Source organism: Camelina sativa, chromosome 8 (assembly GCF_000633955.1).
Source record: "Camelina sativa cultivar DH55 chromosome 8, Cs, whole genome shotgun sequence".
Taxonomy (NCBI): domain Eukaryota; kingdom Viridiplantae; phylum Streptophyta; class Magnoliopsida; order Brassicales; family Brassicaceae; genus Camelina; species Camelina sativa.
The window spans coordinates 20,779,846-20,804,851 of NC_025692.1; the positions used below are offsets into that span (position 1 = coordinate 20,779,846).

Below are 25,006 nucleotides of genomic sequence, written 5' to 3' on the forward strand. Positions count from 1 at the left end.
ATAATTTTTATAAGACATTACAATGCTTTGTGTTGGTTTAAAAGCAGTACAATGTTTGTTTGTACTACTGTGTACTATTTACAAACCGTACTAGAATAGTACTCTGATTTTGAGGTTCCAAATTTAATTTTGTTTATAAACTTATAACGAATGAGNAAAAAAAAAAAAAAAAAAAAAAAAAAAGACTTATAACAAATGAACTTATAAGTATGTCTTTAGATTTTGTGTGAATAAAAAACATTGTTACACGATTCTTAATCAGAATTTAGAATAATCCAAGTTTGTGTAATGTACTAATGATCGGTGTTCTTGTGTACTACAGCGAAACACCAACTTTGTGTGTACTACACGAGATCATCTCTACTTCGTCGACGTCGTAATATGTTTAGTCCCTTTTTTTATGGCTTTTAAGGACACCAACCTTAAGTTGCTCTACCTACTTTAGTGAATTCGAAGCAAATCTCTAGGATCATAAATACAAATTCCCTTTTGTACTCTCCTCAAAAGGGAATGTTACACAACAACTAGAGCAGATTCGTACAGAGATTGATGACCTTTGACAAATAATGGTGTTGTGTTCACTAGTTTGTTTTACAAAAAGCGTAAATATTATTTCACTTCACAAATGTTTTTAAAATTATCCTAATATAATAGACATTTATATAGCAAGTTTAGTTAAGTTTCCAGAAAACCTTAGAAATCAATCAAAACGAAAAAAAAGAACAGTTAATTAGGACAATGTTACCAGAACCAGAACAGTTGTTCACATATCACTCTCACTCAAATTAATAATTACGTACAGAATACAAAACGACTACTACACATTTATTTATTTTCATGTTGAGTCGAACAAAAAAAAAGGTCTTCTTCATACATCTTGCTTGATGTCTGTTACGACTTTAAATCAGGTTATAAATTTATAATTATGAGTCTATGACTAAACATGGGATTATAATAATGCCTTGTTCGTCAAAACACATCGAATGTGTACTATTCCCCCTACTTTCAAAATTATGTGCTATATATAATTAACACACATTCCTGTGATTTTTACAAATTAATATATATAGTCATTCACCTAATTTAATCAATTTTTAAGGTCATTTAGTGCAATTACTCTAAATAAAAACACAATCTCAAAGAAACAGTCACAAGTATTAGTGCAAAACTTCAAGGTTTGACGTATTAGAATTTTAGAATAAGACTCGATCGTGTTAAATGCTAAAATGTTAAAATAAGACTCACAAGTATTAATAAAATTTATAATAAGACTGAACCCTCTAGTTTAATAATTCATTCCAGTTCAATGATGTTTTTCATCATATATATATATATATTTTTTACTATTTATGAGTAGTTTTCAAATTGAATATTAGGGTTTTAGTTTTCCAGGGTCTAGGATCCCAACATGTACTTTTGGTCCTTAATTTAGTTCGACCTCGTAGTACTGCTACCGAAACACAATAAGTATACTCTTGCGGGTGAAGAAACAGACTTAAAACATGATCGACTTAAGACACTTACAAGTTACAGGATATAAATTGATTTTTGAGCGGAATGACAAAATAATAATAATAATCTCCAGTTACATGGAAATGCTCATAATTTAGTTTATTTTTATGTGATCAAGAATCTTGTTCATAACTCAAAAGACATTCTTCTTACCAATAAGCCATAACCAATCCAAGGCAACTCCGGCAAATACTCCTCCTAACAGAAACATTACCAGTAAATTCCCTAACGCATTCTGCTCCGGACCCTTCACAAAAACACACACCACAACAAAATCAGAACAAATATGTAGAGGTTGATTGTTTATAATTGTGTTTGTATTTAAAAACATTGTGCTAGCGTATATAGTTTTCAGAAAATACAACTTTTAATTTTGTCGCAAAGAACATAAAACTTTTGCATCTTTATTGGATAAGTGTGTTTATTTTTGAATAAAAACCCACCATTCTAGGACCTTTTTCTCAAAACAATTCGTAACTGTATAAGTAAATATAAATGCAAACGTAAAACGCAAGAAGGAGAAAAGAGGAACCTCATTTTATAAATATTAATTTTTATAAAGGTTCAAACAAAAAATAAGTTTTCTTATCAAACAATGAAAGTGTCTTGTTTGCTTATACGAAAATAAACAATCTCTATTTTAGGAAAGGTTAAGTTAGGTTACCTTGTAGCCTTTAGGAGCTATAGTGAGAATGCAAACACTGAGATGTCCATTAGTCAGTCCCAAAATAGAAATGAGCATAATCATCCATCCTTGATCACCATATTTTGCAGTGAAGTAGAATGCCGGAATGAGGAAAAAACGCAACAAAACGGCAATTGTGAGTCCTTTTCTATTCTCAATTTTGAGCCATTTCACCAGCGGTGTATACCTTCCAACCAAATCCCAACAGTTGTACATCGCTATTAGAACAAGCGCGTACCATGTGCCTAGTCCGTGTTGTCCCGTGTTCTCATATAAAAACCCGGGAACAATGGATAATGTCAAAAGGTAGAGGAGGAATAGATTCATTGCATAGTCTATGTTTTGAAGCAACAACTCTTTATTGCTTAGCCTTTGATTCTTGGAATCATCATTAGTCTGCATAGAAGAACCAAGAAACAAAAAAAAAAGAAAATTTAAAGTAAACGGAAATTGAGAAATAGAAGATTCTTGAAAATTATCTTGTGACTTGTGAGGAATTGTGAGCTTACAACTTATAAACCAATTGGTTTTGAAAAAGGTTCATTATAGTTGTACAATGTAGGATACTTTTACCTGCCCATGCACTTAAGATGATGGTTTTTTTGGTTCATTATCTTGGTTCAAATACTACTTTTTGGATCATTAATTTATACTCGTTTTGAGTTTACTAAGCTCTGTTACTATGTCAAGATTAATTTCTACCTCAAAATCATCATTAGTGAGTGGAAACACTAATATGCTCTATACTAGTGTTGAATCATACTAGTGTTGATTCATCTCCAAAATTGATATAGGATATTATACCATATATATATGAAGGAAATATTTATTCTTGAGGATCTGATTAACGGAGGATTGTTAAAGACTTAAAGTTACCGATTCTGATTGGTTGAGGATACCAGCAGCAACAAGATCAGCAGAAACAGTCTTTGATCCTTCAGAAGCAGCTTTACTTCGGTAGTACTTAATGATGGGAAGTTTTGGGAACAAATACGCGTATAGAATAACGCATATAAACTCTATGAATGTTGCGGTTGCTAAGAATATCACTACATAAAGGAAAGAAGAAAAGAAAGAACTGAAGCGTTTAAGCACTTGAAGCTATCAAGTTTCGGATTTGAGATCTTCAAGACAAAATTTTTTTAACTCACTTGCTCCTTTTCGTAGACCATCATGTGATTTCTCAAATGCTGCTTTAGTGATTAGCCTAATTGCTGATGTTAGAGCACCAGATATATCCAAACCGGCCATGTATGACTAGAAAGAAGCAAGCAGATATATAACCTACGCCGGTTAATCCAAACCAGAGAAAGTAAACCGATATCTCTAATTTGTAAAAAGGTATAAAACCTGGATGAGTTCAGGGCACATGAATGATAAGTCTCCCATCATTCCTCCGCGTACAGTAGCGTCCGCAAGTCCAAACAACGCAACAATTGCGCATAAACCAATGTAAGGTAACATCACACCGTGTCCTTTTGTTGCCAAATCCAACTGTTTTGAATTTTAGAGTCAATATCCCATAATCAGAATCCGTTTTTTAAAGATTTATGTAGGAGACTTGAACTTACAGCGATGAGCAAGAATGTGGATATTGTGGATAGCATGTAACCGATCATGTTACGCTTTCGGGTATTGATTTTTGATTCGCGGTATGCGAAAATCATGATTGTTCCTAGTGCAAAAGGTTGATATACTACTGTGAGTACCCTTGAAGGATGGTAATCCTATGGAACCAGGAAATATAGAATTCAACTTTAGTTTGATATAACCAAGACATCAAGTTTCAAAGACCAAATTTGAATCTGAAATCAACCAAAACGAAACAGAACCGGAATAACGTAGTAGTAATAATCTCCAATTGTGAGCATACTGTTCCAAGAAATGATAGTTCCGACTCCAAGAATATAGCAAACAGCCATTGCTTGATACTTTCCCTATTGGAGACATAAACAAGGATCTGAGGAAATAAATTGTGAAGAGTTTAGATCTGAGTTATGGTTTAGTGGAAACTAACCTGAAGCTTTTCAGGAGCTTGATTCTCACAACCACTCACCATTGTTACTCTTCTCAAATAGTTGCAGATAACGCAAAACAATGCTATATATTAGTGAACTGAGTGTATATATAGAACACAATACGACGTTTCAAGATAATATGCACGAACATACTACTTACCCGAAACTTAGCAGAAGAGATTTTGGAGAGTCAATATTGCGTTTGTTGATTTATTGAATTTTTCCGCATAGGTTTGAAGTTTGAAAAAATTGTTACAATGTTAGAATAAGACTAAGAGAAGTGAGAAGTGTTAGAATGTTATAATAAGACCAACAATAATTTGAATTCTATACAAGACTCAGAAGTGTTAGAACGTCACATCGTTAATATTACGCTGTTTATTGTACTTATATGATTCATTTTGGAGGAAAAGAAAAAAGAACGAAAGCTTGTAAGTTTCCATGTTTTCGTTGGCTAGACTAGAATAAGACAACGGTTGATGTCGGTGTTATAACGGATATGTGAGAAAACATTGTAGAAAATGCAAATAACACCACACATTACTACATTAGTGTAGTTCATTAATGAAAGTGAGTTTACGTACACGGGTGGTGAAGACATAATTATTAATTAATGGGGACAAAGTGTTCATAAAAATATGTGGGAAAGTAGTTAAAGTGTAATTCAATCCAATAGAGAACTTCACAGACGAATCACTCCCTCTAAAATTTTGCGAGTGTAGTTTAATTAAGTTTGAGTTAACATCGTCCCATACAAGATTATTCCCATACGGTCCGGTCAGGTGGGGACGTCTACTACACTTCCTCATCGGATCCTCAAGTTCTTACGTACTTTTTCTCCTTAAAAAATGCTACGAATCTAAAATAAGATGTGTCATAATTTGCTTATATGTATATTTATTATCATAGTACAAGATATATTAGCTTACGTTAAAGGAAAAAAATATAATATATTGTAAATATTTTCTTGTCATATCCCCCAAATAAACAAAACCTTACTAACGGCGACGCCATGAAAATTATCATTTTCCTTGGTCAATTTCTTCTTTTCGTTATCAATTTATTACTATATAGTCGTCGACTCACTCGACCTAAATCATCATCCAGATTTAAATCGCAACAAAACAACCTACAGAGACATTAATTTTAATTAACTTTAACGGAAATAATGATTAGTAGTAATCGTCTGTCGTAATGACCAGCTCAGCTCAATGTCATTATTTTTTTCTTCTGTCGCTAGAGTAATTAAATAGAATAAAGTCAAGAATTTTGTTTTCATTCTTTGTTTTTTTTTTGGTGCCGACGTCAAGAACCTTGCTGAAGAATAAAAATATATATTACGTACGAATTTTGAGTATATATATGTTATCTTAAATCGTTAAACATTATATATTATTATTTTGTGGAGTCAAATGAATATTGTGAATGATCAGGAGCATCTAACTTCTGGCTGATAACTATCTGACGGCTGCTATGCGTCTGTCATATGAAATGGAATCACGACCAGTAGTTCTCATAGACTACTATTATTTTAGCCATTTTCTATTTATAGATTAAAACTCGTAAAAAAAACATTTGTTGTATGAATTTATGTTGGACACAAGATTTTTAATTATAGTTTTTCTGTAGTTGAGAAGGAAAACAGAGAAAAGATAAATTTTATAAAGTTAGCTTATAAAAAATGAATACTAAAACTATTGGGTTAAATACTAGATAATTGTAAATTATATGTAAAAAAATGTTATCAAAGTATCGTTGTTAATGTATATATTATGCGGTGAACTCGAAAATTAATCATATCTTATAATCTATTAAAAAATAATAATATATTTTAAATAACTAAAAGAGCGTCAATTATTTTATAATATAATATTTCATATATTGCTGAAAGAATTTGATCATTAAAAATATATCGTATATGTAGAATCATCTATAATAAATCTAAGATCTGTGATGATGTGTTAAATAATTATTATTCATAAGAGTTGTTCATTGTTAACTAAATATTATTTAAATAGCTAAACAATATGATTAGATCAAATATTCTAAATGTTGTTATAATAATAACAGATTCTCAAAAAAATATGAGGACTGCCAAAAAAAATAAGTACATCCATTATAATCACCATTAATAGACAAATAAAATATGCTATTTCCTCCTTTTTAAATGACTTGTCGTTTAAGATTTATTCACAATTTTAAAAAATAACTAAATTTTCTATTTTACCTCTTTTTAATATATTTTTTTATTGGTAAACAGTTGAGATAAACTTGACATTTTTATCAAACGTACGTATTAAAAATCTAAAACGACATTTTTACTCTAACAACTAAAAAATGGGAAAGAGTATTTAAAAGTTAAAACCACCTAAACCAAATACAAGTATATACAACCCTTACAAAAATACTTACATACCTACTATAATTTTTGCTTTTACAATTTCCACTACAGGATCATTAGAATAATTCAATACGTTGTAATTTTTGCCAAATTAAACTTTTGATTATAACATTCATTGTCGGCATCGCTTCGGTATTGTATACTAACGTATGCATTATACCGATGCTCACGATTACAAATCTCCAATATTAATCGAGATCGATTTTAGTTTGACATATATATACAGTCTCTCAATTGGTAAAATCTTGCCTAGAGATCCCCTCTTTCCAATAAATGAAATTAAATTACATGTATATCTCTATCTGATTTGGTTAATAAATATATCAATTCGGTTTAAAGCTTCCGGTTAAGTAGCCTACTACGTTGTAATGATGCGGGGGTACATGACAGTCCCGTATCTCTAACATATGCTCTTCCCGAACATTCACCTTTAATAATTATATGGTCGTTCGTTGTATCATATGTAATCGAATCAAAAAAAAAAACATAAATCCCCAAATTACCAAAATCCTCGGCGACGACAAAGAGGAGAGAGAGAGGGAGAAAGAAAAAAAACAATGGCTTCTTCGATCCTTCCGCCGGAGCTGGACAACGACTCACTTGCATCATCGCCGAGATCGGAGTACGATAGTCAGCCACGTGTACGGTTCATGTGCACTTTCGGAGGAAGGATCTTGCCTCGTCCCCCTGATAACCAGCTCTGTTACGTCGGCGGTGATAATCGTATGGTCGCCGTTCATCGTCACACTACTTTCGCCTCTCTCCTCAGTAAACTTGCTAAACTCTCCGGTAAGCTCTTTTTTTTCTTCTTCTTAATCTCATCTCATTCATTAATCTCCTCGTATTGTTATAATCGTATGGTCGCCGTTCATCTGATTCACGTCATGATTAGGGAGTTTTTTTTATTTTATTTGTATGAGTTGATAATTTTTGAGTTTTCGATCCTGAAAAATTATTTAGTACTAGTAATAACGTTTTGATGCAGCATAGATCACAATTTGTTTGTTAGACTTAGGCCAACTATGAAACGTTTAGATTATGATGAATGAATTATTGATTTTTTGCAGCTTTTTTTAAAAATTAATATTTATAAAATTTGGCAGATGATTATTGGCCACAAAAGTCTGGCATATTGCTGGAAAGTATTAAATTTAAATTAATGTTTTTTTTTTTTTTTAAATGTTTTTGTTCGATCATTTCGTTTTGCACGATCCTAAAAGATTATCTTCGACTGGGAATATTTGATTTCAATGATTACTACGTTTAAAATAGAAAAAGATTTGGGTTTTTAGAAGAAGTTTTTATACCGATCACTATCAGAACTATTGGATAAAAAAAATCTTTTTGTCAACTATGAAAATAAATGAATTATTTGTTTATCTTAAACAGTTTTTGCAGCTTTTTTAGAACAAAAAAAAAAACATATAATTGTTGGAAATTGGGCAGATATTTATTGGGTGCAACATTTTGGAACTTTGCGGGAAAGTATTGAGAATTTTTTTACTACCAAAAATATAAATTGATTTGGAAAAAATAATAATAATTGATGGGAATATATTGGATAAGGTAAAAGCAACATAAGCGTGAAGTACCAGCTACCAAACGAAGATCTTGACGCGTTGATCTCCGTATCAACGGACGAAGATGTAGATAACATGATGGACGAGTACGACCGCGTCGCACTCAATCAAAACCCACGCGCCTCTCGTCTTCGTCTCTTCCTCTTCACCAATAACGTCGCCGGTGAAGAAGATAACGATAGTCGAGCTAGCAGTATCAGCTCACTCCTCGACAGCTCTGTTAATCGTGAGCAATGGTTTCTCGACGCTCTCAATCTCGGCTCCTCCGCCGCCGTTACCGCCGGTTCTAACGGCGGTTCCGGTAGAGTGTTTGAGCGGGTTAGATCTGAGGTTTCGTCGATCGTTTCGGAAGTTCCTGATTACCTCTTCGGATTGGATAATTTCGATGAAACTGCTCCGCCGCATGAGCTTCGTGATCGTGATCCGAGAGCTAAGATCCGAAGAGAGGTCTCGACGCTTTCGGATCCTGGTTCGCCTCGCCGTGATGTTCCTTCCCCGTATGGTTCGACGTCCTCGGCTCCTGTGATGCGATCATCTACGCCGGAACTTCCGCCACCGGGTTTAACTAAACCGGAAAGTCCTGAACAGGTTTCGACTCCGAAATCTGATCCTCAACCGGAGCAAATAATTCAACAGACTAGTCTCCCGGTTAACTCCCAATGGCAATACGCCCCTGGTCCACAGGTTCATTACCAGGGTCATCCAGTTCACCAAACACCGGTTTATTACGTTCCTAATTCGGTTCAACCAGGAAATCATATGGTTCAACCAGGAAATCATATGGTTCAACCGGGTAATCATATGGTTCAACCGGGAAATCATATGGTACAACAGGGTAATCATATGGTTCAGCCGGTTCAAATGCCAGCTCAGTATCTGCAACAATACCATCAGGTACCAATGGGATACCACCAACCTCAGCCTCATCAGATGGCTGGTCCGGGTCAAGTATACGGTGGAACAGTGAAGCCGATTATGATGGCAGTTGATGGAGTTAACCGGAATGGTTATTATGGAATGAAACAACTCGGTCCGGTTCAAATGTATCATCATCACCCTGGGATGGTGGTTCCTGGGGCTGGCGTAGAAGAACAACAACAATACAGAACCGAAACGGATTCGGATCCGGGTCGGGCTTCTTCTTAGCTGGTTGAAGAAGAAGAGATATGAAAATGATCAAACTCGGGTTTTTGTCATTTGGAGTCGTGGTGGCTCTTTGTTATTGTGTGAACCGTGTAATAAATATTTTTGTTGTTGTTTTCCTACTTTTCTATAAATTATTTTTTTTGTGGGTAATTTTTGTATTACAATACGAACTATGATGAACAGTCAATCCCGATAATAATATTATAATCTATCAATAATGAAGTACATTTGCTAGTTGCTACTTGCTACAATTGTTTATTCTGGTCAACTTGTTTACTATAATTTTTTTTCTATAGTGGAAAAGATGTATGCAGAAAATTGTCAAACGTACAATTTTTTAGCGAGGTCTGATTTGTGGATGGTGTGATGAGAACTGTAAAGTCTTGTTTCATCTGATCTCTGACGGGTTTCAAACTTTCTATGGCGTAATCGTCTCTCTGTTCCGACAAGTTTTTAACTCAAAAAACATATATTTTTAGTTAGTCAACCAAAACTTCTCTTTCCACAATTGTTATTATAACTAAGTACTACAATCTAACAAAAACCTAGTAATGAAAGAAAGAAGAAACTACTTTTTTGGGCTTAAAGTTTGACAACATTGAAATGAAACCTAAAAAGTTGGTTTTAGAAACCTTCTTCATCCTCTCATAATCTGGCTTGTGTTAGCATCCTTCCATGCTTGAAGTGAGAATCCTAGAATCATTCCCAAATATTACCACTCTCTTGCACTGCACGATCGTGTAAGCAAGACATCACCCAAAAGAAACAAAAATAATAGTAATAAATAGCTTTTGCGTCATGATCGAAGCCTATGGCTAATGCTAAACTTTTGTATCATACCATGTATTCACGTAACCACAATCCATCATTTTTAAAAAAAAAACAAAAAATATTGCATCTTTCAGTCACTACTTAATATACTGTACTAATTGGTGACCAAAAAAAATAAAAATACTGTACTTAATTTTTAACGACCTTGCTAGTATGCATAATTAAATTCCCTTACTTTATTATTAAAAATTATGTAATGGTTTCATCACAATGAATTATTATTTACAGTTGACTTTTTCAATCAAAGCAATCATAGTCCATAGAGATAGGAGTAATTAAAGTTTGAAACTCGTAGAGTGCTTAACTTTAATTGATTAAGATATATAATTAAAACACTAATCACATATTTACGTCGAAAAATCCTGAATCAGAAATAGTCGTCGTCATCATCTTCTTCATCACACACACACACACACTTATCACCTTATCCTCAGAGATCGGGAAAAATGGAAAAGTCCGGCTATGGAAGAGACGGAATCTACAGATCACTTCGTCCAACGCTCGTTCTCCCCAAAGATCCAAACACATCATTAGTCTCTTTCCTCTTCCGTAACTCATCATCTTACCCTTCAAAGCTAGCTCTCGCCGATTCAGATACCGGCGAATCCTTAACCTTCTCTCAGCTCAAATCCGCCGTCGCTAGACTAGCTCACGGGTTCCACCGCCTAGGCGTTCGTAAAAACGACGTCGTACTGATCTTCGCTCCGAATTCGTACCAGTTCCCTCTCTGTTTCCTCGCCGTAACTGCCATCGGAGGCGTTTTCACCACCGCGAATCCTCTTTACACCGTGAACGAGGTTTCGAAACAGGTCAAGGATTCGAATCCGAAGATTATTATCTCCGTTAATCAATTGTTCGACAAGGTCAAGGGTTTTGATCTTCCCGTTGTGTTACTCGGATCTGGAGACTCCGTACAGATCCCGAAATCGAACTCTAAGATTCTCAGTTTCAATAACGTGATGGAGCTCTCGGGGCCGGTTTCTGAGTTCCCGTACGTTGAGATTAAGCAATCAGATACGGCTGCACTGTTGTATTCGTCAGGAACCACAGGAACAAGCAAAGGCGTTGAGTTAACTCATGGGAATTTTATAGCTGCGTCGTTGATGGTGACCATGGATCAAGATCTTATGGGAGAGTATGACGGCGTCTACTTGTGTTTTCTTCCTATGTTTCATGTGTTTGGTTTGACTGTGATTGCTTACTCTCAGCTTCAGAGAGGGAATGCTTTGGTTTCCATGGCGAGATTTGAGCTTGAGTTGGTTCTTAAGAACATTGAGAAGTATAGAGTTACTCATCTTTGGGTTGTTCCTCCTGTGTTTCTTGCTCTTTCCAAGCAAAGTATTGTGAAAAAGTTTGATCTTTCTTCACTTAAATACATTGGGTCAGGAGCTGCTCCTCTTGGTAAAGATTTGATGGAGGAGTGTGGAAGAAACATCCCTAATGTTTTGCTTATGCAGGTAAAAATTATAACTTTGGTTTCAGATCCTGTTCTTAGGTGTTGGTCCTAGTTTCTGATAGAGTTAGGCATTAGCTAATTCATTGGTGTTTTGTGGTTTATTCAGGGATATGGAATGACTGAAACGTGTGGAATAGTCTCTGTGGAAGACCCGAGACTAGGGAAACGGAACTCTGGATCAGCTGGAATGCTTGCTCCAGGTGTTGAAGCTCAGATAGTGAGTGTAGAAACTGCAAAACTTCAACCTCCTAATCAATTAGGCGAAATCTGGGTTCGAGGACCTAACATGATGAAAGGTTTGAAAACTTTTCTTGCCTACATATATTTTTATTATAGCCTTTCGTATCTATGCATTTGGAATTCATGTACTCTCTTTCAGGCTATCTCAATAACCCTCAGGCTACCAAAGAAACAATAGATAAAAAAGGTTGGGTACATACCGGAGATCTTGGTTACTTCAATGAAGAAGGCAACCTCTATGTTGTTGATCGAATCAAAGAACTAATCAAATACAAAGGCTTTCAGGTTTCACTTTCACTTACTAATTCTCTCATTCTTCTTCTCACTTTCCAAACCGCGAAAGTTTATATAAATGAAATCTTAATGAATGGTTTCATTTATATAGGTTGCTCCAGCTGAACTAGAGGGTCTTCTTGTATCCCATCCCGAAATACTAGATGCTGTTGTTATCCCGTGAGTCATATATTCAAAATTCAATACATCAGAAAATACGGAGTTGATTCCTTGTCGAAACACATTAACATGTGTGTATATGTTGCAGATTCCCTGATGAAGAAGCAGGTGAAGTTCCAATTGCATTTGTTGTCAGATCACCAAATAGCTCAATAACAGAGCAAGATATTCAAAAGTTCATAGCCAAACAGGTTAGTAACTTACGACCCAAGTCGTTCGAATCAGTCGTATTGATAAGTTTGTGTTTTCTTAGGCTCAAAAACGATCGTTTTGCTTTCACCAGGTCGCTCCTTACAAAAGATTACGACGAGTGAGCTTCATTAACAGTGTTCCAAAATCAGCTGCTGGTAAAATCTTGAGAAGAGAACTTGTTCAGCAAGTAAGATCCAACATGTGAAGAATCTTTTATAACCGGAGACAGAACTCAGAAGTCTGTGTGTTGTCTTGTCCTTTTCAGTTTTCACCATACATATTTATGTACCATTTCACATCAAACAGTTACTCAACCCACAAAGTGGAAAAAAATAATCCTATACCAAATATATACATTTTTTTCTTTTCAAAAGTAGCTATAACTTTATTAAATTAAGCTTTTCTCATTTCTTGAACTTGATTTTAAGATTATGTGTGTGTGCGTGCGGGTATCTAAAGTTTGGAGAAAATAAAAAGTAGATAATTTGGTAGGTTAAGGTTTTGGTATATGTTAAGAGAGTTTCTCTCTAGTTATGACTTACGAATTTGTTGTACCAACGGACACAAATGTAGCTATTTTTTGTTAAGTATTTCTTGTTAAATCGCACCTTCTCCTATTTCAAATTTTCAATATCTCTTTATCACTAATCAGAAGCGCAAAATAGTAAGTACACAACATTACTTTGCGGTTAGCTAAGTTTCTACCAACTGCAAAAGCCAATTGTTTGGGACTTCATTATTTCAAACGTAATATTTATTAGGCCTAATGATTCTGCATAGTTGGCTCTGAGTTCAAGCTGGAAAATTTGAGCTTGAAGAAAGCTTCAAATTCATGTATCATCTTTTACGGGCAGCTAATATCATTTATAAAAGTTGCAGCTGATGAGTTGGTAAAGTTGTAGGTGGAAAGTTTGATATGCCCCCTTATATAAACCTTTTATGAGAATTGTCCAACTTTTTATGATAAATCTATAATTAATTGGTTAAATATATATTTTCTTTGGAATTCACATATTTTCAGGTTCGGATTATGTAATTTTCATTATGAGAAAAAAAAAATCATTTTAAAAGGGAATCATTTTTCAGGTTTTCATCCCCTGAAATATTTTAGCAATCCAAACGCAAACCTTCGGATTTAGTTTGACGTTTACGTTTATAATTAACAAATTTATTTTGTTTCGAAAACTTTTAAAACAAAAATAGTAGGTTCATTTAGAAAGAAAAAAAAAGTTATGTACAAAAAGGAAAGTAAACGCAAACCAACAATATATGCTTTGAAGAAGTATCAGAGGACATTTACAATTTTGTATTAAAAACATCAAACTTTACAAGATCTCCTTCTATATATTTGGAAGATAAATTTTTGTTTTGTTTATGTATATATCTAATTTATAAATTTACACAGAATGGAAGATTCCAAAAATCAGATGTGTTCATCTCTGCAGCCGAAGCTGCGGCAGCAGCCACCGGATAGGCAGCTGAGATAGGCATCAGACATAACCCACGGCTCGTGAGATCTACTTGTCTTCTTGAGCTACATTCTTCTTCTTCTTGAGTATTGATAGATTTCTTGTTTGAACACTGTTATAATGATCAATTCAAGAATCATTCATTGGTGATGATTAGTTTTTGAAAAGATTCTTGATATCACAAGCAAAAGGACAAGAAAAGAGTTGTTAACATATAACTAACTTTATGTACGTACCTGCTGTTGTTGAACAGATCCTATGGTGTTCTGCTCTGGATTACTCAATACCTATTTTTCATATTAATAATCAAACTAAATATTAGCTATTAATTGATTTTATTTTGGCAGCAAATGAAAATAAAGAATTTGAACTTACAGTTACTTGTACTTGAAGAAACTTGATGTACTCTACAGCCTCGTTGAGAACAGAAGCTGTATCTGTCTGTAAAGAGATTAGAAGATTAATTCATCTGTTAATGAGCTTAATTATTAAGAAGAAATTAAAGCTTAAAACTGTGCACAAAAAACTCAAATATATAGCTTTCTTTTAATTTACCTTGCCAAATGGTGAAACCAGTTGCTGAAGCGCAGTGATTCGATCTCCGAGTTTTTCTTTACGAACTTTGAAGCTTGGCAATGGAGATAGTGTTTCGAGTCTTGGTCTTTTTAGTAGCCGCGGTGAGTATTCATCGCTGTTCTCTTCCAATTCTTCATCAGGCTTTTCACTTCTCTGAAAGATTCATATATCACATCTATTGTAATGTTAATTTACTAGCTAGTCAAAATAAAACTGATTAGGTTCTGATGTGTATTTGTAGTTACGTGCCTTTGAAGTAATAATAGTCTTGCAGTCTTTTGTAATTTGCTCCTTAGACTTATGGTCTCTGATCTCATTATCCAAGAAAGATTCAGCTTCTGAATCGATTAAGAACACGTTATCATAGAGCGGAAAGCTCTCGAGCAGCTCGGACTTTGTGTTAGGAATAGTAGTATTTGGCCAAGAATCCGATAGAAATTGCTCGTTAGGATCGAATAATCCTTCGAAGAAACTATTATGCCTTCAATAAATATAGAAGAAAGAAAAGAGATCAGTCAAGTTCTAACTATGTAAATTAGTAATTGTATGTATGCATGTGTGGACGGACTTACATGTTCATAAAACCATCGTTTTGATCGTTAATCTTGTTTTCGATGTTTTGCCATCCGAAATTTGTTACATCAAGGCTAATCTCAGTAGAACGTGGCAGTGAGTAGCGGGAGAATACTGCGGCGGTGTTTGTTGGCGAACTCCACCAAGTTCCGGTAGAAATTCCGGCGATCTCAAACTCTTCCGTCATGTTGTAGTTTTGTTTGTGTACTTTGGAGATGTTTAGAGTTTGCATAAGATATGTGTTGGTTTACATATTGTATTTATATGTAGGCTTGAATCCATCAAAAGTCAAAACTATAATTTAAACGGAATCATATAAATGTTAAACAACAATTTTAGCAACCTTCAACAAATAAATAAATAAACATCTTTAGCTACCCTCTTAACCATATGTTTACGTCAGATTATATAATTATATAATGTATTTGTAAATACAGAATGTTGAAAATATATATTTTTCTTTAATTTCTTTTGTTTACGTTGACAGTTTTCCCAAAATATGTTTGATAGAAAATGTATATATACAATACTTTCAGAAAAATGTAAGAATAGTATAGCACGTAAACAAAAACGCAAATATATATTTTGCAGAAAAAAAAAAACAGAATTGTTATATATTTGATAGACTAAACTAAAGTCCACGTTGAACAAGTTTAATTGTTTAATGTAAACAGGAATAGCTACTCTTTTGGAATGATTTGAAAATATTGATATTTGAAGGAACTAGATAAAGCAAGAAATGAGTTTATATTTGGATTTTAGTAAAAAAAAATTGTTTTTTTCTATAATGTGCATTATATTTGGTTAGGTAATCTCTAATTATATTGTTTTGTTCTATAAAAAAAATGTGCATTAATTTTATCACAGTTAAATATATACTTATGATTGATATGATGTGTTCCTTAACTGTACATGTAGACTTGGATATTGAACATTTATTTGACAGTTACGCCCAAAATGCAAAAACAAAAACATAATTTGAGAAAACCATAGTTTTCTGTGATGAAAACAAAAGGAATGAAGAAGTTCTTAAAAGAATCAGCCAAGAACAGTTTGGTTTGGTTAAGGTGTTAATAAATGTACGAAAAAGGATAGAAATGTTTATTAAATAAATAAAGATCAAGTAAGTCAAATGTTGACATTCAAGTAAAATTAATTAATAGATAAAATGTTTTGTGTGGATTAAGTCATACCACCCAATCGAACTCTCTTGGGTTTTAGGGTTTTGTCTTCATTTTTACTTTGGAAATGTTCCCAAATCTTCTTTTAATAATACAAAATATATGCTCATGTCATCTGATTTGACTCCTTAACCACAACTCTACTATTAGTTAATTGAAATANAAAACCATAGTTTTCTGTGATGAAAACAAAAGGAATGAAGAAGTTCTTAAAAGAATCAGCCAAGAACAGTTTGGTTTGGTTAAGGTGTTAATAAATGTACCAAAAAGGATAGAAGTGTTTATTAAATGAATAAAGATCAAGTAAGTCAAATGTTGACATTCAAGTAAAATTAATTAATAGATAAAATGTTTTGTGTGGATTAAGTCATACCACCCAAACGAACTCTCTTGGGTTTTAGGGTTTTGTCTTCATTTTTACTTTGGAAATGTTCCCAAATCTTCTTTTAATAATACAAAATATATGCTCATGTCATCTGATTTGACTCCTTAACCACAACTCTACTATTAGTTAATTGAAATATAGTATTTGGTTAACTTATCTAATCTCATATCATATCATTATATTTATAGATGTATATACTTGGTTAGTTTAATTTATTCATTTTAGAAATCAGGTTTGCAATTGCAGTCATGGTCAATTAATTGGCTTCGAGGAATAAATATTCCCTGAACTTAAAATGTCTAACTACTTAACTATAACTTAATCACAATTTGTTGACTTTGCTCGCTAAGCTTAGAAATCCATATGTACTATATATTCATCTCGTCATCGTTCTTTAATATCATGTCATCAAATTTAGATGTTAATTAACGAAGTGTCTTTTATAGACAGCAAAGTAAATTTGGATGCGACTTCCGCTTGATTCTTCAAGAACATTTTTTTATATATATTCCGACTGTTAAGTAATTTTTTTTGGCTTGTTAAGTAAATATATTCAAGAAGCAATATATTTCGGTCAACCTTTAAGACATGAAAATTACACGGCCATATGGTCTAACCTCCTTCATCTATATCATTGTTTTTAATTTAATTCTGAAGTTTAGTGTATCTCGTGGAGTGGGAAAAACTTAGAAAAGGTGCAGAATTAACAAAGACGAACAAAATAACTTAGAAAAGTGTTAGTGGTTTAAGTGTCCTCGGCCTTTGAACTAACCACACGTCTATTTATTGTTCACGGTCTATTTTAAAATATATGGTTCGTTATGATGAAAAAACAAGCGTATATATATATATATATATAATCTCGTTCATAAATAACAAAAATTATCTATTAAACATAGAGTATTTAACCTTATGTAATGTTGCAAGAGTGAAAATAACCATTCCAATCCCATTTGAAAGCTGCAAATTTGGGAAAATTAATTATAGCATAATTGGAGATTGCTTATAAGTATGTGTGTTAATACCATCTATTATATTCTGGTCTCATTTAAGTTTCTTTGTCTGAAATAAAAAAAAGAAGAGTTCTATAGAAGATGATTATTAGTTGGATTATCTTTTATGTTGACAAGTTGTTTAAATTTGGCTTATAACAAATACTTGATTTTATACATTATTTAGATTCCTATTTAATGATTTTCGTAATAAAAAAATTATTTTTGAATATAAAAACTTATTGAAACAAAATTAATTAATTAAGAATATTTTGCTACCAAAATATGAGTAGTAGGAAAATGGTAAGAGTGGATTGGTGATGATGCATAGGAATGATCGCCTAGATATATAGAACTAGCTATATCATCCGTAGTATTAAGGTACAGTTAATAGTGTTTTGCTAAAGAGTCAGCTGCCACTATTCAAGAAGAGGAGGAGAAAGAGAAAGTACTTTGGATTGTAATAATAATAACATCGACGTCTTCAACACATTACAAAGCCAATCTTTCTTCTTTAACCGAGCTTGGCAAGAACATTGTTCAAACTTGAGACCGTTTCAGAGTAATACTTCTCAGCATCTGGGCTGCTCTTTGACCTCGCCGCATAGTCCAACTTAAAATCAAGAAAACAACAATCTCAGATCATCGATGCACACTCTAACTTCTTAACCAAGAAACCACTTAAAAGGAAACCCTAAAGAAAGAAAAAAAAAAGAACTTACGTTGTCGATGGTTTGGAAGAGCTTGCCGGTAAGTTCTTTAAGGCCCTGCTTCTCTCCCTTAGGCTTAGCGGAGATGACGGTGTTAAGATCGTAACGGAGGTACGATGCTCTTAAACGGAGATCGTTCTGAACGTAAGGCCAAGCTTTTTTGTCGATCAATGACTTAACGTTGATGATCTCTTTAGCAGATTCTTTGGCTCTAGCTGCAGCTTCTGTTGGTGACAGTGGCTGTAAGTAAAACCTGTCTTTCAATGCCAATGAAAAGTCTCTTGCCTGGTCTGAGTTATCAGTTCCAGCTGCTCACACACACCCAAATCAAAAGCCACATTAATCAATCAAACACAACCGAACCGATTTGTATAGTCTAATTAAGACCGGTTTGTGACGACACTAATATGCAAACCGGATTTTATTTGGTTTAATTTGGATTTAAATGGATAAAGAACTAAAAACCAAATATAATAAACCAAACCAAAAACTCATATCTTTCTACAATTTAAAGATACGTTTGATAGAGAAACCAAAAGGTCCAACACCAAGGTCAAGTCATTAGTAAATCACATCTATAATTTTGCATGCAATTAAGGGTGTTCGAGTCGAAGAAACTAAATCGATTCGAACCAACCCGGACTTAGTCAATAATGTGAAATTTTGGTTCAAGTAGTTTTTACTTACGTAAACCACCCGAAGGAAGTGGAGGACCACCAACTTTGATCGGAATAGCTTCAGCAAAAACAGCTTTAACGAACGAACCACCGGCTAAACCAGCCGCCACGAGCCCGATCACCGACCGACGACTACTTTCAGGCACAGACTCGTTCTGCTGAGCCCTGATCACAAGTCCGGTTCTCTGAGACCCAACCGTGACTCTTGAGATGTTCAAACGGTTTGAGCCGTTGACCTGGAGACTTCCTTCAAGAACAGCCTGAGATGCGCCACGTAAACCAGCCATCGAAGTCACTGCTTGAGCCATTTTTTTTTTTTTCTTCTTCTTCAGTTCTGATTTGAATATTTTGATTAGAGAAGAAGATTCGTTTGAGTTATAATTTTTGGTGTTTGGGTTATGTGACAAAGGATACCTTATCTTATTCATGTTGTTCTTTAGATTACTCGGATATGGTTTTAACCACTATTATGTCGACACGTGTCATATTGATTCTCAGTTTTGTCACATAGGAATGGGATCGAGTGTAGCAGGAATGCGACTGTCACGTGGCAGCATGACGTGGAAATTGACCAATTCGGTTCAAGCTAACTATAATTGATGTTATTGGAATATTTTTGTTTTTCTCAAATATATGAGAAAAAAATTGTAGTTTTAAATCCAAAGAATTAAGTACCAAACAAAAATAAAGAGAGACGAATAAATATCTCATCGAAACCAAAAATAACACTTAAGTATCTCATCCATTTTATTTTATCCTACAAATTAAATAATCAGGATTGGAGTATCTCAGTATCATATATTCCCTTGCGATATCTCTCCAATTTGTTGACAACCCATTACTTTCAAAAATATATATATATATATTCTATTTAACAAAAACACCTAATTATTAAAATGTACCCAAAAAAAAAAAAAAAAAAGAACAAATTTTTAACCATAAACCAAATTGGACTATCTTTTATTCCTCCTACTTCTTTAATCTTTACTTTCCCCAGTTTTATTTAGCTAGCAAAAGAAACAAAATATGTATCAAGTTTAACATTAATAATGGGCCGAGGCTTTTAAGTAAATAAACCCATATGGAGCCTATATAGCTTTTTTTTTTTTTTAACAACTATTTAAATATTATCAGGGTTAAATCATTTATAATAATCAGAGGAGAAGAGAAGAGTAACGTTACAATTTTTGTGTTTGTATCCGCCGATCTGTTTTCAAAAATATTCAAAATCACAGGCACAGCAGGCTCCTCCTCCTTCCCCTTCCCTTCTTCTTTCACCCAAAAAATAAAATCTCTCAATTAGGAAAAAAATAAAAAAAAGCAAGCAAGAACCCTAATCTCTCCCCGTATCTGATTCACAAGAAACAAGATCTGACTTCTCCTGTCTTATTTCTCAAATCTGCGCCTTCCTCTGGATCCATATCTTTTGATGCTATTGACGAGAGCATAATAAGGTGAAGTTTTTGTTAAATTGATCCTCGACTATGCCGCTTCTTCGTAACCAGAATCGCGCTCCTTTGCCTAGCCCAAACGTCGTAAGCCTTCTTTTCCCCACTTCTTCTTCAATAGATGAGATTTAGATTGGTGGGTGTGTGAAATCCAGAGAGTTATATTTTGACTTAGGGTTTTTTTTCTGTGACATCTCAGATTAGATTTATTCAGGGATTTTTGTATTAAGTATGGGTACTCTTAGAAATTGACAAGATTAAAAACTGTGTCTTTACTTGTTGTTTTTGAATAACTTGGATGGTTTAGAAAAAGGAAGCTTTGTCAAGTGTTCCTTTAGAGAGGCGAAGGAGATTGGAAACGCAAGTTACTGGAAGAAGACAAGTTCTTTCGACAGTGAACAGACAAGATGTTACGGCGAACAGCGATGTGGGCAGCACAGATGAGTGTGGTAAAGTTGAATTTACGAAAGATGAAGTTTTGGCTTTGCTTAACGAGAGAGCCAAAGCTGGCAAATTTGATACCAAGGTTTGTTTAACTGATAACTAATTGTCTGATTCTCTAGCAAAGATGTGTTTTTTTTTTGTTTCTTCTTCTTATTGGGATCCTTGTGGTACTACTACCTACAGGCTAAGATTGAGCAAATGACGGATATTATCAAGAAGCTTAAGTTTTGTGTTAGATGGTTCCAACAAGTGGAAGAGACGAATGTCCAGGAGAAGGAAAACCTTCGTTCTTCTCTTGAATCTGCTGAGCAAAGATACAATGATAAAGGTGAGTTTAGTAGCTGAATATGTCTCTTTTACTTATCATTAGTTTGTGTACACTGAAATATTGATGTGGTTTCTAATTACTTCTAGAGTTGGATGCAAAGACCAAAGAGGATAGGCTACAAGAAACTATAGCTGAGATGAAGGAGAGCATGACATCACTACAGGAAAAGTTCTCCAAGGAGGAGTTAAACAAGTTGGTAAGGAAGAGTTCTCAAAGAATAACTTATCAAGTTTGTTTGTTTTTTCGCCCAAAATAAGGTTATGAACTTAGGAACTAATTGTTTATGACTACTAGGATGCAATTGAAAATCATAGAAGAGAAAAAGAATGTAGAGTTTCAGCTGAGAAGCTTCAGGATTCTCTCCGAGAAGAGCTTGACAAAGTGAAAGAAGACAAAATGGCTGCCAAGAATAAGGTACAGCAGAATTTTTTTCTCCCTTATTGTGTATTACTTACTCCTCTTAGCACTTGGCATAATCTTTTTCTTTTTAATTTCTAGGTGACGTCCCTTGAAGATATGTACAAAAGGCTGCAAGAGTACAACACAAGTTTGCAACAATATAACACTAAACTCCAGACTGATCTTCAAGCAGTTCGAGAGGCACACACTCGTGCTGAAAAGGAAAAGTCAAGTATACTAGAGAACCTTACTACACTTAGGGGTCACAGCAAATCACTACAGGAACAACTAGCGTTGAGCCGGGTGAATATCCCTGACATGATTCTTGCATTTCTAAAATTGTGAGTGATATATTGCTTATTAGTTTGTTTCTCTTCCCTTTCCGTGATCAAGGTTTCACAAGATGAAGCGGTAAAACAAAAGGAGTCATTGCTGACGGAGGTCAAGAACCTTCGGAGCGAGCTCCAACAAGTTCGGGATGATCGTGATCGCCAGGTTGTACAGTCGAAAAATCTGGCTGATGAGATACTGATGTATAAGGAGAGTGTTGGAAAGTCTTCTCATGAGTTGGACATTTTAATAGCTAAATCAGGATCCTTGGAGGTTAGTTCAAAGTCATTGAAGTTTCGTATCTTTGCCTTATATTCACTTTCCTGAAAATGTCAATCCTATGTTGCAGGAAACATGTTCGTTGCAAAAAGAGCGTATAAAAATGTTGGAGCAAGAATTAACTTTTGCTAAGGAAAAGCTAAAGGTAATGGTGTGATTCATTAATCTTGGGAAATATTGGATTGGTGATCTGCCAATTTTAAGTTACTCTTTACTTTGTCAAATTCTTCTTTAGACTGACATACTTTTTATTTACTTTCTACAGATGGTAGATGCATCTATGTCTCATACTATAACAGAATTTGAAGAGCAGAAACAGCTTATGCACGAATTGCAAGATCGCCTTGCAGACACGGAGCATCAACTTTGTGAAGGAGAATTGTTACGAAAGAAGCTCCATAACACCATCCTTGTAAGAAAAAGATAAAATCCCGTGTCCATATATAGTTCTTTTGATCTTAACAAAGTTTTTCCAAAATTCATCTCTTTCTTCTATTCTTAATATCCGACCTTATCTCCATCAGAATATTTGTTATTGGCTTTCTTTATGTTCGCTAAGCAAAGCTTTTATTTCAGGAACTCAAAGGAAACATACGTGTGTTCTGCCGAGTGCGCCCCTTGCTACCAGATGATGGACGCCAAGAGGCTAGTGTTATTGCCTATCCTACATCAACTGAATCTCTTGGGAGAGGCATTGACGTGGTCCAAACTGGTATATTCAGAGATTCACCCAATTTAACTTTGCTCAGTTAGATAATATGCTTACATTAATTCATTTTTTGTGCCTTGTGCTTTATATGGGGTTCTTAGGTAACAAGCATCCTTTCACCTTCGACAAGGTCTTCGACCACGGGGCTTCTCAGGAGGAAGTATTCTTTGAAATATCTCAACTTGTACAGAGCGCATTAGATGGCTACAAGGTTCACTATCTTCCTTGTTGACATACTAAATGGAAGCAGATTTTATTTAAAACTCTTGTTTATGTTAGGCAGACAACATTTTGACTGATTCCTTTGTCATTGCACCTTTCTCATATCTTTGTGGACAGGTGTGTATTTTTGCATACGGTCAGACAGGTTCTGGCAAAACCTACACCATGATGGGCAGGCCAGACAAGCCAGAACAGAAGGGACTGATCCCTAGATCACTGGAACAAATCTTCAAAACTAGCCAGTCTCTTAGTACCCAAGGTTGGAAATACAAGATGCAGGTACATATTTCTCTTACAATATTCTAAAGGTTTGTTGAATGCTTTCCTTGGTAGCATTTTTAAATTTATTTTTACTTGTAGGTCTCAATGTTGGAGATCTACAATGAGTCCATCAGAGACTTGCTTATGACAAACCGAACAATTGCTATAGAGTCTGTGCGAGGAGACAGTAGTAGCACCTCTGGAAGACAGTATACAATCACACATGATGCTAATGGAAACACGCATGTTAGTGACCTGACAATAGTAGATGTATGTAGCATCGGACAAATTTCTTCACTATTGCAGCAGGCCGCTCAGAGCAGGTTTGTCTTGAGTTTTGAGAATTTCTGTTTGTTTTTTCATACCCTACATACAGGAGTTGTATTAGCAGATGTACTACTTTCTCTTTGGTTAAGTTGATTGCTAGGCATATCTAGTAGTGTAAAATGGCATGATTTTTGAATTTTGAGAATCTTGTTACATGTTCTGGTATAACAAATTACAAAGCTAAGGTATGATGAACTCTAATGTCGCAGGTCCGTTGGTAAGACTCAAATGAACGAGCAGTCATCAAGGAGTCACTTCGTGTTTACTCTTCGAATTTCTGGTGTGAATGAGGTTAGTTTCTTTGCCTTTGGGGTCATTATATTGTGTTGTAAAATTTGTTTCTCACTTTTGAAACTCTCTCCTATTTTCAGAGTACTGAACAGCAGGTACAAGGAGTTCTTAACCTAATTGATCTTGCTGGAAGTGAACGACTCTCAAAGAGCGGGGCAACCGGAGAGCGGTTAAAAGAGACACAGGTTTTTTTGTCTTTTAAAATACAGTCTTCTAAGATACTCCCATTGAGTTTTTGAACTTACCCTCCAATCTTTGTTCTTTCCTTGACCAGGCTATAAATAAAAGCTTGTCTGCTTTGAGTGATGTTATATTTGCATTGGCTAAGAAAGAGGATCATGTTCCTTTCAGAAACTCAAAGTTGACATATTTGCTCCAGGTTAGATTACATTTTTGACTTCTGAATGCTTCTGCATATAATCTGTCTATCTACATTATTTCTAACAAAGGGTAATCGTTTTCGAGTACAGCCGTGTTTAGGAGGAGACTCAAAAACCTTAATGTTTGTGAATATATCACCTGATCCATCTTCTACTGGAGAGTCCCTTTGCTCTCTTCGGTTTGCGGCTAGAGTGAATGCTTGTGAGATTGGAATACCTCGCAGACAAACTTCCGCAAAACTCCTCGACTCTCGCCTGAGTTACGGTTAAACATGATCCTCTTGAGTTTCTATCTCATATGTATAACAACGGCAATTGTTTTAGAGGTTTGTAATTTTCTGATTGTGGTTTTGACATAGAATTTATTTCTGTACCAAGCTCATAAGCATCAGGAACTCTAGTGTGCTCTCAATTTGATTGTGTAAGCAACTTGCTATCTTGGCAATGTCGTGTGAGGAAATCTCCACTATTGTGTAATGTAATTTGTCTGATAAGTTCTTGATCTGTTTAA

The 25,006-nt window shown here is 34.5% G+C and overlaps 6 protein-coding genes across 6 annotated transcripts; 3 read left to right on the plus strand and 3 right to left on the minus strand.

Moving 5' to 3' along the window:
* LOC104707687 (equilibrative nucleotide transporter 3-like) lies at positions 1,616–4,256 on the minus strand. The gene is made up of 8 exons (XM_010424110.2): positions 4,215–4,256; positions 4,030–4,134; positions 3,769–3,924; positions 3,548–3,691; positions 3,349–3,454; positions 3,074–3,246; positions 2,177–2,593; positions 1,616–1,759 (listed from the first exon to the last, which is right to left on the minus strand). The coding sequence occupies exons 1-8, from the start codon at positions 4,254–4,256 to the stop codon at positions 1,646–1,648; spliced, it is 1,257 nt and encodes a 418-aa protein (XP_010422412.1). The 3' UTR covers positions 1,616–1,645.
* On the plus strand, positions 7,063–9,569 carry LOC104707688. Its single transcript, XM_019228593.1, has 2 exons — positions 7,063–7,405; positions 8,183–9,569. Exons 1-2 carry the CDS (start codon positions 7,174–7,176, stop codon positions 9,340–9,342), a joined length of 1,392 nt encoding a protein of 463 aa, XP_019084138.1. The 5' UTR covers positions 7,063–7,173; the 3' UTR covers positions 9,343–9,569.
* On the plus strand, positions 10,620–12,878 carry LOC104707689 (4-coumarate--CoA ligase-like 7). The gene is made up of 6 exons (XM_010424111.2): positions 10,620–11,630; positions 11,736–11,925; positions 12,009–12,154; positions 12,255–12,322; positions 12,411–12,513; positions 12,606–12,878. The coding sequence occupies exons 1-6, from the start codon at positions 10,620–10,622 to the stop codon at positions 12,717–12,719; spliced, it is 1,632 nt and encodes a 543-aa protein (XP_010422413.1). The 3' UTR covers positions 12,720–12,878.
* On the minus strand, positions 13,912–15,352 carry LOC104707690 (transcription factor bHLH114-like). The gene is given in 7 exon segments (XM_019229121.1): positions 13,912–13,945; positions 13,947–14,095; positions 14,220–14,270; positions 14,359–14,424; positions 14,539–14,700; positions 14,809–15,040; positions 15,132–15,352. Coding segments are annotated over 7 exon segments (882 nt in total). The 5' UTR covers positions 15,320–15,352.
* Positions 18,012–19,456, minus strand: LOC104707691 (oxygen-evolving enhancer protein 3-2, chloroplastic). Its single transcript, XM_010424112.1, has 3 exons — positions 19,088–19,456; positions 18,413–18,708; positions 18,012–18,303 (listed from the first exon to the last, which is right to left on the minus strand). Exons 1-3 carry the CDS (start codon positions 19,383–19,385, stop codon positions 18,205–18,207), a joined length of 693 nt encoding a protein of 230 aa, XP_010422414.1. The 5' UTR covers positions 19,386–19,456; the 3' UTR covers positions 18,012–18,204.
* Positions 20,234–25,006, plus strand: LOC104707692 (kinesin-like protein KIN-14D). Its single transcript, XM_010424113.1, has 17 exons — positions 20,234–20,612; positions 20,833–21,051; positions 21,153–21,297; positions 21,384–21,493; positions 21,592–21,711; positions 21,796–21,999; positions 22,090–22,299; positions 22,376–22,450; positions 22,571–22,717; positions 22,882–23,017; positions 23,116–23,225; positions 23,354–23,515; positions 23,597–23,820; positions 24,034–24,115; positions 24,196–24,300; positions 24,390–24,494; positions 24,586–25,006. The coding sequence occupies exons 1-17, from the start codon at positions 20,562–20,564 to the stop codon at positions 24,763–24,765; spliced, it is 2,385 nt and encodes a 794-aa protein (XP_010422415.1). The 5' UTR covers positions 20,234–20,561; the 3' UTR covers positions 24,766–25,006.